The sequence below is a fragment of the Engraulis encrasicolus genome, chromosome 22 (assembly GCF_034702125.1).
Source record: "Engraulis encrasicolus isolate BLACKSEA-1 chromosome 22, IST_EnEncr_1.0, whole genome shotgun sequence".
Classification (NCBI taxonomy): Eukaryota; Metazoa; Chordata; class Actinopteri; order Clupeiformes; family Engraulidae; genus Engraulis; species Engraulis encrasicolus.
In genome coordinates, this window is record NC_085878.1 from 48,766,139 (window position 1) to 48,783,175 (window position 17,037).

The 17,037-nt window shown below is 41.7% G+C and overlaps 2 protein-coding genes across 2 annotated transcripts in view; both read left to right on the forward strand.

The window, feature by feature from the left end:
- Positions 1–1,126: 1,126 nt before the first annotated feature.
- Positions 1,127–5,608, forward strand: LOC134438313 (intelectin-like). Its single transcript, XM_063187859.1, has 7 exons — positions 1,127–1,197; positions 1,533–1,643; positions 3,127–3,374; positions 3,462–3,620; positions 3,940–4,060; positions 4,338–4,441; positions 4,777–5,608. Exons 1-7 carry the CDS (start codon positions 1,137–1,139, stop codon positions 4,927–4,929), a joined length of 957 nt encoding a protein of 318 aa, XP_063043929.1. The 5' UTR covers positions 1,127–1,136; the 3' UTR covers positions 4,930–5,608.
- A 2,866-nt stretch (positions 5,609–8,474) lies between these two features.
- The window catches only part of etfdh (electron transfer flavoprotein dehydrogenase), a 35,836-nt gene continuing 27,273 nt past the window's right edge, over positions 8,475–17,037 (forward strand). Inside the window, exons 1-7 of the mRNA XM_063188505.1 lie at positions 8,475–8,675; positions 9,742–9,897; positions 10,561–10,790; positions 11,636–11,717; positions 12,388–12,506; positions 13,179–13,256; positions 13,570–13,716. Coding sequence (XP_063044575.1) covers positions 8,645–8,675; positions 9,742–9,897; positions 10,561–10,790; positions 11,636–11,717; positions 12,388–12,506; positions 13,179–13,256; positions 13,570–13,716 — 843 coding nt within the window. The 5' untranslated portion in view covers positions 8,475–8,644. The remainder of the gene's footprint in view (positions 8,676–9,741; positions 9,898–10,560; positions 10,791–11,635; positions 11,718–12,387; positions 12,507–13,178; positions 13,257–13,569; positions 13,717–17,037) is intronic.

Below are 17,037 nucleotides of genomic sequence, written 5' to 3' on the forward strand. Positions count from 1 at the left end.
ATCCTTCACATAGTCCGCCAGGCTGTGAAGGAAGGCATCCACCTGTGCAGTTTCGTTCAATTAGCTTCGCCTTGCCAGGCTACAGAAATTGATGGAAAAGTCTGCCACAGTCTGGTTCCCCTTGCGAATGGTCATTAGGGCCCTGGATGCCTCCGCTGAGCCCAGGTCGAACACCCTCAACATTTCCTCTGCAAAGGCATCAAAGGACACGCAGGCTGGGGTCTGGGGTCAAACTCAGCCGTTCCCCACAGTCGAGCTCGGCCCATCAGGTGTGTAATGACGTACCCCACTCTGGCCCCCTCTGTGATAGAGGTCCTAGGTTGTAGTGAGAACTGTACCTGGAAGCTGGTTAGGAATGCCCGCACTTGGGTGATCGAAAGATTGGGGAAAGGGAGTTGGGAGAGTGAGTCTTGGCACCTGTGTGTGTGTGTGTGTGTGTGTGTGTGTATTTATTTCTATTTATTGACCCAGAGGCCCTGCACAAGAGTTTATATGTGCCTGGACCACTAGTCCATGCACAAAGTGGCAAATAAAGAACTTTGTATGACGTGACAGGCCACATTTGGCCAGTGGGCCTTGTGCTTGATAGACACAATTTAGAGTTTGAAAGTACACAAAGGAATGTGTGCAGCATATTAGACATGCCCTAGTTTGCCACAGTTGCCAGTAACATTTAGGCCTAACTGGAAATTTCAGATTCCAAACCTTCCCAGAACCTACAGGGATTACACATGATCTGTGTGCTGGAGTCGTATTTCTTGTCATGCAAATGTGTATAGTATTTTCCTGTAATTGTACAGAATCCTTCTTTGACCGCATCTTTGAGTGAAAACTGACAAGTCAATATAATATTAAGTTTTGTCATATCGTATCGTATTTTGGGTAGTACATGCATCCTCAATAGGTTTGGCTAATACTGTATATCTAGGTCAACTGTGATTGATTTGCATAACCCTAGTCTGAGAGGAGGGGCAGGTTCAATGCTATATAAGTCTCCTATGGTCCTCTCTCTGTCCATAAACATCAAACACGACTACATGTTTTGTTGTCCTATAAATATTACATTACATTGCATTTACTGTAGCTGCTTACAAAGTGACTTGCAGTTATTTTATGTATAGGGTATTACAGTCAGAATGTCGCAAGGTATCCTCCTGCTGATGGTGCTTGCACTGTCTTCTCATGTCAGTCGATCAGGTAAGCTTTATTGAAAATATTCAATCAAATGTAATAAAAGTGATTCATGTAATGCTATGGATTGACTAGATGCTACATGACTATGTCATAATCATTTACAACTATTATAGGCTAAATAAATATAAGAACTCGACATACAGTAGATTACTGCGACTGTCTAAGTTTATAATTACAGTAAACAGTTTGGTCAGAGGCTGGGTTATGGGATTTGTTCCTATTTAACTTTTGGGCTAAATTGGATCAAAGTCAAGGTCATTGAACAAGCTACGTGTATGTTGGCAATGAAGTGATGGACAGTCAATGGTGAACTAATTGAATCACATTTTCACATACAGAGCATGACGATGCTGATGCTGTAACCAGTAGCGATAAGGAACTGGAGAAGAGACGTCACATTATTGGATCTAGCTGCAAAGAGATCCAAAAGAAATATGGTGTCCGTGAAGGTGAGATCCCTTTGATTTAACCCTATCCAGACTGGGGGGGGGGTTGGGGGGAGGGGCTAAAAGTGCCCGCACCAACTTTGATGTCGTATTATTCCTTAACAACTTAAGCTATGACTACGAAACTTGGTGACTTTTCCTAAAATTTAGTTGGCTACAGTTTAGTACCAAAAGATTATGTTTATCATTTTTGCCGTTGCCATGGCAACGGTTTTCTGACAGGTATGTCTGACCAAAAATCACTGATCTAAGTCTCATTATTGTTCTATTTCATATTTTTTTGTTATTTCCATTAGCATCAGACAGCTTTGTGAGCATTAAAGTGGTCTGAAGCATATAATCATTAAAATTGAAGTGCATTACCTAAATTTGATGGAAAATACATTATGCCAAGATTTTGGGCATTATAATCAGATGATGTCATAATGACGTCATAATACCAGATAATGACTCAAAAATGATGTCATTCATACATGTCCATATGTAGATCATCTCCCCAAAGTTTGGTGAGGGGGGGGGGGGTCAAAAGAGCCCCCCCCCAGGCCCAGGAATGCCAAAAAAGCCCAGTCTGAATAGGGTTAAGTGCTATTTACATAGGCCTGGTGTTATATCACAGGTGTCAATGCTGGATTAAAAAAATCACACCAACATTGTCTAGTTGATCCGCTTGTCTTGAGTGCTCAGCTGATTGAGAACTGGTTGGATAGCATCTAATCTGTGTTATCATCTGAACTTGGGATGGTTTCTTGTGATCTATTCTATCCTACAAAGACAAGTGCAGCAACTACAGTATGCCAATATTGAAATAGAGGAAAATGCTTTCAAAGTTTTCATACTGACTAGCCAAACGCATTGCATGTCCTACAGGTTCAGAAAGTAAACACAGAAGGGATATTATCACCACTGTTGTACCTGCAATGTGTTTGGCTGGCCAGTAAAAAAAACGTTGAAGGCATTTTTCTCAGATTCAATGTTGGCGTAGTTACAGCACTTTCTTTGTCTTTGTAGGGCAGTTTTTCTCTCTGTAGTTTTCAGAGTGAGGAGTGTGCAAATTTAAAATACCTTATGTTCTTTTATTGTTTCATGGCTGGATTACATTTCGAATCAACAATCTTCATTAGATTCTCTACACAGTCTGAGTGGTGATTAGAATATACCTGGCCTTGCGGGGGTGTGGCCAGTTTGTTATCCCTTTACACTCTGATAGGGAGTTAGGTAGGTCCTGTGTTGTGGAACAAAAGCTATGTTTAAAATAGTTACACAAACATACATACACATATAGGTTAATCACACTATCAATAAACAGTATAAAGGTTTTTTTTCTCTGCATTCAAAAAAAGTCTGTTGCATGCAAATCCTCCAAAAAAGCAAACCAATTTCCGTCGAAGCAAACAACCAGGATGGGGTGACATGTCACATACTAAAAACAAGGAGTAGGCCTATATTTATTTGACTTAATTTAACATCTATTTGAATGCCTTTTCAGATGGTCTGTACAATCTCATCACATCCAACGGAGTGGAGTACCAGACCTTCTGCGACATGACCACAGCTGGTGGTGGATGGACGCTGGTAGCCAGTGTGCATGAGAACAACATGAATGGGAAGTGCACTGCAGGGGACAGGTGGTCAAGCCAACAGGGGAACAACGCTAACAACCCTGATGGAGATGGGACGTGGGCCAACCTGAATACCTTTGGAAATCCAGAGGGAGCGACATCTGATGACTTCAAGGTAAAATGCCCTGTTTACACAGAGTAGATTCAACATCATACTGACATTGAATGGGTTATTAACACTTGCTACTCATGATATCTACAGAATCCTGGTTACTATGACATTGTGGGGGAGGACGTGTCTGTTTGGCATGTACCAAATGACACACCAGTGAAAAGGTGGAACTGTGATTCAATCCTGCAGTACCACACAGCGACCAAGTTTCTTACAGCCCAGGGGGGAAACCTCTTCCAGCTCTACAAGGTATAAAAACATAAAACCTACTACTTCAACAGGTGCAGGCTGGGCCCGGCTACCTATGCAATTGAATTTCATGGACAAGACATAGTGTAGTCAGTGGTGGTGTGACAAAAGGGCATGAGAGTCTTTGTGCATGATAAAGTTAGATAATGTACTCTGTATGTGAGCAGTTGATTGACGAATTGGGTCTATTTAGTTCCATGTAACTTTTTTCACCAATGTGCAGTCAATGGATCATGTAACTCTGAGTTAATAGTGACATACAATGTGAAAAGCTATGCATGAGTCTGCCCTGCCTGAACCTGTTACATTTGTCTTTTAGCGCCTCCCAGTGAGGTACAATGCCGGAACATGTACAAGTGACCATGGGCCATCCATTCCAATTGTGTATGACAAAGGAGATGCTAAGACCACAACAAACTTGTATGGTCCAAGTGCTAGAGGTACGATATAAGACACTCAAATATTTTTATATTCCTCCATAAGTTGTTTTTAATTATGAAAATAATAATAGTAACTCCTATTTTTATTACAACAAACTTCTATGGCCTACATAGTAGAGGATATGTATATATCTTACTATTTTTAAATGAACAAGACAAAGACATGCAGAATAAAAAATGTACTGAAAAAAAATAATGGTATTTGCACACACTGGTTGTCATTGGATGTGAGTGAGTTTTACTCATTCAAATTAAAGGAATTGTATTGTTTTTACAGGCCAATTCGTTCCTGGCTACATCACCTTCCGAGTGTTCAACACTGAGAGGGCAGCGATGGCTCTGTGCTCTGGAATCAAACCTATTCACTGCCACACTGAGCACGTAAGAATCACTATGCTCATTCTGAATGATATCACAACACTAAACAATTATGTTAAAGTCAAAGTCTCTTTAATGTAACTTTTGCAGGCATTTCAATCTAGCTGCTATCTGTCTGAACAATAGACATTCTTATTTTATTTGATCAGCAATTAACTAATAACAGGATAAACAGACAACGTCAAACGGAACACGGAGAAAAAAAGTCCTATGCACCCCTAACCACAGTTACTAAACACAAACTACATGTACAGTTGGCTATGGTTACAATTTGAACTCATTCCCCTTATTCCTGCTGAGTATTAAACACATTGCGTATCCTTCCTTACCTATGGCAGATCTGCATTGGTGGTGGAGGCTACTTCCCACAAGCAAGTCCTCGCCAGTGTGGTGATTTCACAGGCTTTGACTGGGATGGCATTGGAACTCATCAAGGGTGGAGCGCATCCAAAGAGATGACTGAGGCTGCAGTCTTGATCTTTTACCGTTGAGTCTGAAATGGAATCTACATGCCATTGAAAAAATATATGGCTATACAAATCCTATGTGAAGGAAAAAAAAGAAATGGGGCACTTTTATAGTATGTGCCAAGCGAGTAAGCACTTAAATTCCATGTTGCCTACAGAATGCCACATATATGAACAGTGTACACATGATGTGTCTGTGTGCCTGTATATATGAGGTCGCACATGTACACACATATGAATCATTTTGTATTTTTATATCATTTTCATACGGGATTGTGCAGAAACCTTTGCTATTCCAATTGAGATTCTTTAAACAAATTGCTCTGTATACTCTGAGTTATTGTTAATATCAGTTGATTTCAAATATATTCTACTTTCCTTATATTCTCCATGTCTTAAAGGTTTATTAAGGTTTTAATTCCAACTTCTTTTCTATGTAATGTACGGCAATGTGCTGATCAGTGTCAATGTGATTGTTGTGTGGTTATATTACTTATACTATTAATAACATTCCTGTTTTGGTATAACTTACTGTCCCCATACTGTAGCCTATATCATGAAGACCCAGCTCCTTGTTGTGAGGTACATGTTGAAAAATCTGAGGCACCCCTGATTGTAGTGAAGAAATAGTGTGCGCTTGATAATTTTGGTTTAAGCATGAGTGTGAATTTTCCTTTTTGTTCTTATTTGTCTGTTGTTTGTAATTTAGGGGAGTCAATAAATATTTCAGGATATGACACTACAAGTAACAAGTATTACATTATGATGGAAGGACATGTCACTGCACTGATCTTTGCAAGTAAAGAAAGAAAGCAAAACATGAAAGCCCACTTTGGAAACTCCCATTGTCATTTTGACACAGCACTCCACAGCACACAGTAGTCACTGCACACAAGGAAATTGCATTTATGTCTCACCCGTGCAAAGGGGCAGCGCATTTTGGCGCGCTCAAAACTCCATTTAGCCTTTGTTGCTCCAATGGAGCAGTGCGGTGGGACGACAACATGCTCAGGTTACCTCAGGATGAAGGAGGAGAGCACTGGTTCATTACTACCCCCACCATCCTGGCAGGTCGGGAGTCAAACCTGCAGCCTTTGGGATACAAGTCTGACGCCCTAAGTGCAGCACTCCACAGCACACAGTGCTCACTGCTCACAACAAAACTGCATTTATGCCTCACCCGTGCAAGGAGGCAGCCCCCATTGGCATGCCAAGGGAGCAGTATGGTGGTATGATACCATGTTCAAGGTGCCTCAGTCATGGAGGGGGAGATCTCTGGTTAATTACTTCCCCCCACCATCTTGGCGGGTCGGGAGTCGAACCAGCAACCTTTGGGATACAAGTCTGATGCCCTAAGAAAGAAGATGATCAATCAATCCACTTTTGGGTTGCCTTATACCATCACGATGAACCAACCATGTGACCTTCACTAGCAACTGTTCACAAGTTTATTTATTTAAGGGACAACATACATTAATACACATGATGACATACAGAGCATCTAACTAGAATTAGTGACTTTTAGTGATTAGAGCTACTTTTCATCTGAGGTCTCTGGCACATTAACCCATTTAAGCCTGATGCTGTGCATGCGTTGCATTGACCTATACACCTGGAGCGACATAGACACTGCATTTAGGCTCCTGAGATTTGAGGGTTTTTTTTTTAATTAAAAATCTGGGTATGTTAGAGCTGAGTGAACACATTCTAATGGCAAGATGAGGGTTCTTGCCATTTATTTCATGTTTTTATGGGCTTCGAAGGCTGAGATATTTAGGGTTTTATAGGCTGTGGGCACCTTTTCTCAAAAAGGGCTTATAGGCATTTAGCAGGTGTTTTTGCAGGTGCCTTAGGCTGAATGGGTTTATGTTAATGGACAGGTAAAGAGCAAGACATAAAAGAATCAAGACATTAAAAACACATCCATTCAGTTTATAGATATGTCAGACAAACGATGCAGAAAGTAATGGCCCTTAAAAATCAAATGAACGCCATTACTGTCATCATCATTATTATTATTATTATTATTATTATTATTATTATTATTATTATTGTTGTTATATTATTATTAGCTTAATTGTATAGGCCTATATAATGATAGTATTACTATTATTGCTGGAAATAATAATTATTTAATGGTTTATAATAAATAAAACTGTTAATGTTAAGATATTATGTATGTATTATTTTCATGTTGTTGATGATGACGATAAGAATCGGTTATATACATGTTTTGTTGCTTTGATGAGGATGAGGAGGATGAAGATAATGCTGCTGCTGCTGATGATGATTAACTTGTTGTGGTAAGGACCGTAAGGTAGCCTAAAAGGCCAGTCAATCTAGCTCTAAAAAGGCCCAAACCCGGGACAAGTTGCAATAGTAATGGTTCATACTTTTAAGTGATCCTTAAACCCCCTTGTATCACATATTAAAAATCTACAGCTTTATATTTAGTGGAACATACTTCTTTAGTGGAACATACTCAAAGTTGGCAGATTTCCCATTCATTTCTTCATAGGGAGACAATAGCTACAAGGTGAATAGGGTAAAATTTTAAACTATGACATATTCATTTGAAACTTTCACAGTTGGTAACTCACATTCAGATAAACAATTTTTGTATTACAAGTTTTCATAAATATGATTATGAAATATGCAAATGAGGTAATATGTAGGCCTACTGAAATATGTGATAAATCTGTGGCAACAGACCAAGCATACAACGAATTGCAATAGTAATGGTTCATACATTATATTGCTCCTTCAACCCCTCTGCATCACATATTAAAAATCTACTTTCATCAATTCAGTGGAACATACTTTTCCCAAGATCAAAAGTAGGCCTATCCGATTTTACCCACTGAATGGCAAAATGCATTGGAAATCTGCTACTTCTGACCTTCAAAAAAGTATGTTCCACGTAAGTGACGAAGGTAGATGGATGTAGGGTGGATTAAGTAGGCTAAAAAGTGTGAATCAATGCTTTTGCAATTTGTTTTATGTTTTGCCCGTTGTTGCATAATATAGCACATATTTAAGAAGATGTGATCTCATTTGCATATTTAATCATCATATTTCAGACAACTTGCAATACAAAAAAATTGTCTTTGCTTGAGTAAAGTACTGTGAAAGTTTCAAATTGATATCTCATTGTTTAAAATTTTAGCCTATTCCCCAAGTATCTCCTATATTGTCTCCCTATGGGAAAATGAATGGGAAATCTCCAACTTTGACCTTGAAAAAAAGTATGTTCCACTAGGGGCCTAAATATAAAGCTGTATATTTTTAATATGTTATTTAGACATACCTAGGGATTTACAAAATACTTGGAATGATTATTATTGCAATTTGTCCCGGGTCTTGACTGGCCTATAATACGCTTTAGCCAACTAAAACAGACAATAGATTGCATATCGGTAGATGCAGCTGCTATGTATCATCTGGTATGCAAAACAGCAGTTTTGCTTGTTTTCGCATGTAGTTGTGTAGCACAATTTTTGTCCACTCCTGCTGCAAAATTCCCTACACGCCCCTGCGCAGCCGCTTGCGCGTGCGCTTTACCCTCACGACTGACATGGTTATGACACGAATTTTGTAAGGGTTTCGTAAGGGTTCCACCGGGTGAAATCTGTTGTCCTCAGAACTTGCCTAACAGTCAGTGTCTTTGGAGACCATATCATATTATTAAGTTGAAGGACTCTTGTTAGTTTGCTAGTGGACTAACTAGCAGATTTACTTGATGTTTCCAGCCAGCAGATATTCACTTCAAGGTAATGACAGCCTTCAGCAGTTTTCCATCTTGATGGTTAGCGAGCTATAATACCTGGGATGTTTGGAGAAGACCATTCAGCTAAACATTAACAAATGTCAGTCAGCTGAACTGTATTGACAGTTATGTGTCATCCTCTGTATCCTACCTCGTCCATGTGTTTGAATGTCGTTAACATTTGGACAAGCAGCCAGTATGTTGGTTTTATGAATTTGTAGTTAGCTGAGCTTTCATTAGCCCACCAGTTAGCGTTTGGCTAAACTGGGGTAAAGTTCATTGGGAAATATAGGTCAGTCATACGAATAGGTCAGTCAAGCAATTATTACTCTATTCGTGGAAAAACAGTGACACTGTCTATGTTAATGTTTGTGTTATCCCCTGAATTGTGTTTATTGAATATGCATAACTAGCTAGCCATATTGGTTAGCCTTCAGAAAATCTTTGCAAATTATTTTGGCAAGCTAACTAGAAACTAGCCGATAGCCAACCTGCAAGCTATCTAGCAACAGTCAAGGAAGGTGAGGACGGTTAAAATGAAATAGCTCTAGTCAGGACATGACAGACTTTGTTATTAAATAAAATATCACGCAGTGTCACCTTATATGGCGTGCGTGTTGTTTTGATTTTTGTCTTGATGTCAACAACGGATTCTGGTTTTGACAGTTTGACAAAGTTGTGTGCCTGTCTAACGACAAGGCAAGGGCAACTTTCTGGTCGTCCACACACAAGTTCTATCTTTTCTATTATTACCTGTGCTGTGATATTTTCATATGTATGTATTATCTCATATAGGGTATGCGAGTTGACGGCATTGTTGTAGCAAAGCTGTGTGACATGACGTGAGGTTGTTGTGACTGGAGTCGAAAGTTATTCAGGCACTCTCTCTTTATCAAAGTTGGTCTTTAACTCGCCATTACCAGAAAGTGCCCATGTCAATACAATACAGTCTAAAGTCAATGGATGTAATGTAATGGTTAATATTTATGCCTGCCGCATTGCCAAGGTAAATAGGGCAGTATCAGATTTCCTGCCAGTCTAATCTGGAATGCTCCTGTTTTTGTTTTTAGCCCGGCGGTGTGTGCGGGCGCTGAAAACCTTACAGCGTCGGGAGCATGTGGTATCGCAAGTGTACTCAGCGCGACAATGCAGCGCAGACGTGTCCGTACCCAAGATCACTACACACTACACCGTCTTTCCGCGAGAGAAGGATCCCCGGTGGGAGGGTAGGTTGCTGTTTTTACCGGTTGAAACCCACCATGGACAGTCCCAGTGGACATGCATGATAACACTGTAAAGATCAAAAAATCAGTTTGTGTGGTTATGACGTTATTTGTCATATCACTGTTAAACCTTTAGGGTCCAACTCAATATAGTACCTACCGTCCTCTGCTTCGAGGCTTGTAGCCTTGTGATGCATGAAGAACTTTCAGTATCCTTCAAAAGCCCATTTTGATGGTTACTATTGGGAAGTTGAATGTTGTACGGCCTAGGCTTACGGTGGAGAAACTTCATTGTTTTCTCCACGGAGGCTACAGGCAAAAGGAGAGAACGGGAGGTACTACTTTGAAACGGACCCTCAGTTCTCTGTGTAATTGCACGTACACATTCATAAACACATTACTGTTATCACTGTGGATTATGACTCACCACCAATAGCAACGCTTGCTGTGTGTGTGTGTGTGTGTGTGTGTGTGTGTGTGTGTGTGTGTGTGTGTGTGTGTGTGTGTGTGTGTGTGTGTGTGTGTGTGTCTTGAATGGTGTGTATGTATGTCTTGGGTGCTGTGTGTGTGTGTCTTGGGTGGTGTTCCTGCGACTGTCTTGGGCGGTGTGTGCATGTGTCTGTCATATTCTGTCTCATTCGTGTGTGTTGGGTGGTGTGTGTGTAGGCGTGGACATGGAGCGCTTTGCGGACGAGGCTGACGTGGTGATCGTGGGGGGCGGGCCGGCGGGGCTGTCGGCCGCCATAAGACTGAAGCAGCTGGCCAACGAGCAGGAGAAGGAGCTGCGGGTGTGCGTGGTGGAGAAGGCCTCGCAGATCGGGGCACACACGCTGTCCGGGGCCTGCCTAGAACCCACCGCGCTCAACGAGCTCTTCCCTGACTGGCAGGAGCGAGGGGTACAAGACGCACACATGCACACACACTCCACTCAAGTGTACTTTGTCGTCACTTTCTTCTATATAGCTGACACACAAAAGAGAGAATTTGGAATTTTATTACACCATTACAGTTAGCTAAGACATTAATCCAAAATGATTTTATTACCAACAGTTATTACATTGGTAGGGTTCAGGGAGGTTATTGGTCGCAGTCCCTGAAGCTATGTGGGGTTAAGTTCCTTGTTCAAAGTCACTTCAGCCATTGATGAGGGTGTAGGGACACATGGCCGTCAGCACATAAACTCATGTATGCAACTCAAACCATTTAGATAGGTGTTCAGTGCATTCACTTCTAAACACAAACTAATTCACATTCCATGAAAGACTCCAGTACACCGTCTCTTAAGATGCCCCCCCCCCCCCACACACACACACACACACACACACCCTTGTCTGCATTGATCCGTCTGATCAAATGAGGGGCTGATAGGATGCCAGTCCATCCTTGATCTATCCGCAGTGGGATTAAGCCTGTTTTGAACCAGCACAAGTAATCACAGTAGCAAAGTGATGGACTGCGGTGGTGCCTTTTGTCTCTCCAGTGAGTACGTCAGTGCATACAGCTAATGGTCGTGGATCTGGTTGGCTGTTGCCTGATAATTTTCGCTCGTCCTCCTTTACCGGTACATTGACAGAAGGAAGCATTGACTGAAGTTGTGCAATCTCTCTCTCTCTCTCTCTCTCTCTCTCTCTCTCTCTCTCTCTCTCTCTCTCTCTCTCTCTCTCTCTCTCTCTCTCTCTCTCTACCTCTCTCTACCTCTCTCCATCTCTGTGTCTGTGTGCGTATGATCTATGTTCTGTAGGCACCTCTGAACACTCCAGTGACAGAAGACAAGTTTGCCCTTTTAACAGAAAAATACAGAATACCCATTCCTATTCTGCCAGGTAAGTTAGTTATTATGCACTATGCAAAACGACACACACACACACACACACACACACACACACACACACACACACACATCCCTGTACAGGTGCACATTCACTTTGTAAATTTTGCTTGTTGGTATGACTTCTGCTGTACGGAAGCAGCTCACATACAGTACAATTTAATATAATTTAATAACATTTCATGTTGTCACTTGTAAGTTCATATAACTGTAAAAAGAAGAAAGAAGATATTCATTTGAAAGAAACATGTAAAGAAGGCAGTGCAAGGCTACAAGCATACCACAAGCTTATTTCTGCGTGCAATCTGGCTTGAGCTTTTTTCTTGTTTTGAACAGACTGAACATTTTATTTATTTATATTTTTGAAAGTCAACTAGACGCATTTGAATATTGGCAGTGTCACTGAACATCTGGGAAAACGCCTGTGATTTGGAGCGGATTTTCCGCCTTCAGTATGACTTTTTCTTTTTGTCTTGCTGTTCCAGTACGTTTTAGAGGCAACTTAATACCTCGTTTGTCCTCTGCAGATGTGTATAAAGTAGAAGTCCTCTTACTGACGAATTTACAACACTCACATAGGTTTTAGACCAGCTATTCCACCTTACCTACTGAGGTAGATGCAATGTAAGAGTACTTCTACTTTTTCTCCATGCTCCTGTGTGCAGGCCTGCCCATGAATAACCATGGCAACTACATTGTTCGACTGGGCAACTTCGTTCGGTGGCTGGGGGAGCAAGCGGAGGAGCTCGGGGTGGAGCTGTATCCTGGATATGCAGCCTCAGAGGTCAGAGGACACACACGCACACGCACACACACATGCACACAGTGCATATCTGTCAACATTTGTATTACAAAATCCAGATTTTTGTGACATGGCGGAACAAATATTGTTTTTTTTTTTTAAATGAAGAAATGTAGCGGATTGGGAATCAGAAATTATCAGATTATTATACCCTAGGCCAGGGGTATTCAATTATATTTCAACGAGGGCCATTTTTCCAAATTCCTCCCAGTAAAGGGGCCGAACTATACGTATGTATTATGGTTGCCGACTGTCAATGAAAAAAGTATGGGAGACTTCATTGAAGTGGAGGGTCTGGGGGTCCTCCCCCAGAAAATTTAGTATTTCTTAGATGTTATTTCCTAACATCCCATGTCCCGTTTCAGCATGATAACGGTGCCCATACTTTTAACGAAATTCTGTATTTGAAGGGGCTTGTGGGGGGCCAGAACCTTGCTGTCCAAGGGCCGCCATTTGAATAGCCCTGCCCTAGACTGTATTAAAAGAATTTGTACTGTGAGGGAGTCAGGCGTGAGATGGATGAGTAGTAGAGAGGCTACTAGGCACACTAACCCAGGGATCCTGCAAGTAGTGACGGGTTCTAAATGAAAAGGGTCAAAATGACTGCCTGTAAAATAAAAATAAGTTTGTTTGTTTGTTATTTTCATGTGGCAGGTACTGTTTCATGAAGATGGAAGTGTGAAGGGAATTGCAACAAATGATGTGGGCATTGCGAAAGACGGTTCACCAAAGGTACGTGTACCAGAGGGGTTGTTCATACAGGGTGGTTTACTGTGTATGGGGTATTATGTGGGTGTGTGGTGCCTCCTTCAAAAGTTAAATGATACTAAAGTTGTCTTCACTGTGCTTTATGTTGACAGTGTTTTACCGTGGCAAACCACATTTGTGTAAAAAATATGACTGGATGCTGGAGATTCTTCTCACATTCTGTTTTCCTCTGGTTGTGTGGGTGTGTTTGATAATGGCATCCAAGTACAATGTGATGGTGGTGATGACGATTATGATGATGGGGTGTGTGTGTGTGTGTGTGTGTGTGTGTGCGCAGGATGTGTTTGAAAGGGGCATGGAGCTGCATGCCAAGGTCACCATCTTCAGCGAGGGTTGCCATGGACACCTGGCCAAGCAGCTGTACAAGCGCTTCAACCTGCGGGAGAACTGTGAGCCGCAGACCTACGCCATCGGACTCAAAGAGGTGCGCCACCCCTGTCCCCGCCATGGCTCTCTCTCTCTCAGTGTCGTGCTTTATTACATTCCCAGGGAAGGCGTTTTCTCTCCCAGTATCCTGCACCCTCTCCCCTGTCCTCTCCACAGAGCTCTCTCCCAATTGGCACACCGTACTTTTAACCTCCGTCAAGGAGGTTATGTTTTTGGTAGCATTGGTTTGTCTGTCTGTCTGTCTATTTGTCATCAGGATTCAAGAAGCTATGAACGGTCTGGATCCAGGATTTTTTTTTTTAAGATTCTACACCATTGTGGGATCGAGCGAATTTTGACATTCTAGTTTCTAACTCCACAAAAACAAGGCAGAAAGACTTAAAAAAAAAAAAAAAAAAAAAAAAAAAATGAGGGTGTAACCGTCAAATGTCCCGTGATAGACTATCAAACGGCCTCCTTGACGGAGGTCTGCACTCTCTGAGTGCATTCCTAGTTTCCAATGCAGGTTTTTTTGGGCCAGTATTAACCCTATTCTTTTACTGGTACAACGCACCGGCTGTACATTTCATACGGGTGCTATGCACTGGTGTGCATCAGTCTACTTTCTCGCCTGCTCTAACCCCACCAATCCCCCTCTCCCTCAAAAAGTTTAAAATACTTTGCACGGGTCTCTCAGCATCATTCTCCCTCCCCCCTCTCCCAGGTCTCTCTCCCCATTGTAACCCCCTCTACTCAGATATCTCCCACCATCACGTCCACCTCTTTCGAGGTCTATACACTCCATCATGCCTCAGGCTCTCGTATCCCGGTGGCCCAGGCTTTTAGGCAGGATTTTTTTTTAGGGTGTCTAACTTTTTTTAACCTGTCTTTGCCGCGCGCCGTCGCGGGTGCCCTCGCGGGTGCCCTCGCGGGTGCCCTCGACCCGCGGCGCCTCGACCCGCAGGCACAAGTAGGGCCCTATGAAATCCGTTTTAATTTTTCTCAAATTCTGTTTGATTTTTTCCTCAAATTCCGTTTTTTCGGATTTATTTTTTGCCAAATCGGATTTTTTACATTTTTGAACTTTTTGAACCAAAAAATCTTATTTCTTAGTTATTTAGTTCAAACTGGTGGGTGGACAGAGCCAATCACTCACGGTTGAATGGTAGGTAGAGAAAAGAAGATTCAATTACCTACTAGTTTTTTTTTTGTTATATCAGCCCTCCAAAATATTTCAGGTAATACGGTAGCTGAAATGTACATGCGCATATATTCTGCACCCAACAAGAAGGCGAATTCACTTCTGATGCATTCAATTTGGACTCGGGCTGCATCATGTTTTCTCGAATAAGTTTGGCTATATTGCAAGTGCAGCTACATTAGAGACATTTTTGTTCACGTAATATGTAGGCATTAAATAGCGTCGCAAAGTCCCTACCTACCTTTTCACACAAGCACATGTTTTACAAGATGGACGTTTTCTTCTGATGATGACTTGACCATTTTTCAAAGTTGCTGCTAAGTTTTGGTCACTATGCTTCGTGGCCAACAAAGTTAACAAGACATGATCAAAGCATTGCCTGGTAAGTTTTTTTTATGCGGTCACGTCTGTTGTAACAAACTCCAAACTCGTGCCTCGCATCGGATGATTCCATTGTTTATTAAAGTGCAGTGGAGAGCCGGCCGTCCTTTGATTGTCGCACTTTTAATGAAGAATCATTGCGACGTTAGGCGACTCGAGGGACAGACTCGCAGAAGCGCGAGGGGAGGGGGAAGGGGGGGACGAGCAGAATGCGCTGCGCAGCGCAGCGTAGGACAGACCTGGAGGATGGAGCCGTTTAGGTGTATTTTATATTTTATCTTCTAAAACTTCCAAAATGGCGGTGTAAATAAAAATCATCTATCGTGGGAAAGCTCGGACTCTGCGAATTTTGAACATCAGCATATAACGCGGACAAAGTGGAAAAAATAGGACGTCTTTAGGGAGTCCTACTAAAAAAGTAGGGCGTCCAAATTTTTGTTATTTTCAAAATAGGGCGTCGAAAAGACGCCCAGACGCCCCCCTAGCTAAAAGCCTGCGGTGGCCTCTCTCATCCCCCGGTCTTAAATGTGCACTGTGCAATATTTATATATAATAGTAGTTTATTTCCAGAATTCATGCTGCCCATTCACAAATGTTTCCTTTTTCATGACTACTTACTGCGACCATCAAATTGGGTCTTAATCCCCATAGAGCCCGATCTGCTGGAGCCCCTACACCCCCTCCCTCTCTACACTTCCTGCCTTCTTCAGTCTCTCTGTCCCCAGCATGACTCAGTGTCTCTAGAAAGTCAAAGAATGCCCGCACATCAGTGGCACAGGTGCTGGACCAAACGTAAGGTAAATGAAAATAAAATAAAGGTCCGCAACACTGTTACATGCTCCCAAATATTTAATGACACAATGTTTCGGACTAACCGTCCTTCATCAAAGTGCAACCACTTTGATGAAGGACACCATCAGCATCTCTCTCCCAAACATGACCCTCGCTCTTCCCCTTCTGCCCTCCCCTCCCATTCTTACACCCCCCCCCCAATCACTCTCTCCCCTGTCCAAAGGTGTCAAAAGTAAAAGTAAAAGATAAAAAAGAAGCCCGTTTTTTTTTTTCTAACACATCATGTAACTTATCTGATCTGACTTATTAACCAGTAGACCTGTGTACACACACACACACACACACACACACACACACACACACACACACACTCAAGTGGAGGCGGTTGGACTGAAGCTGTATTCTGAAATGGCCGCCCCACACATGCACACACTGTTTTATGATCTGCTGACTCTAAGCTGGTTGGATAAAAGTCGTGGTAGGTTTTTGTTAGGTTTTTCGTGTTTTTGTTTTGTTTTGTTTCAGTAACACTGTTTATCTACCTCATTAGGTACAATGGAGTAAAGGGTCAGCTATGCACTGTAATATCGTCTGCTTGTGCTGGACTTGCACCATGAATTTATTTCTACTTTTACCTTTGACACCTCTGCTTATTTTCAATTGGTGAGCTGGTCCTAGGGCTGGGCGATATGACGATATTAAATCGTGAATCGCGATATTGAGTAAAAGATCGTCTCAAATCTGCCAAAGTGGAGAAATCGTATAGATCGTCTTGCAGTGAGGATGTTTATTATCAGTATCAGAGTGACGTTTTCTCTCTTGTGTTGTTGTCTTCACTTTATTCTTTACATTATTGTATTCCAATTGTACACTTTATGAGAGTATCATCAGTGTGTTAACATTTTATTGACTGCAAATTACAAATTGCAAGTATATGAAAGTTGTTTTTTGTTGTTTTCTTTTTTTGGATGGAAGATCGTGATAAAAAATCGAAATCGTGATTTC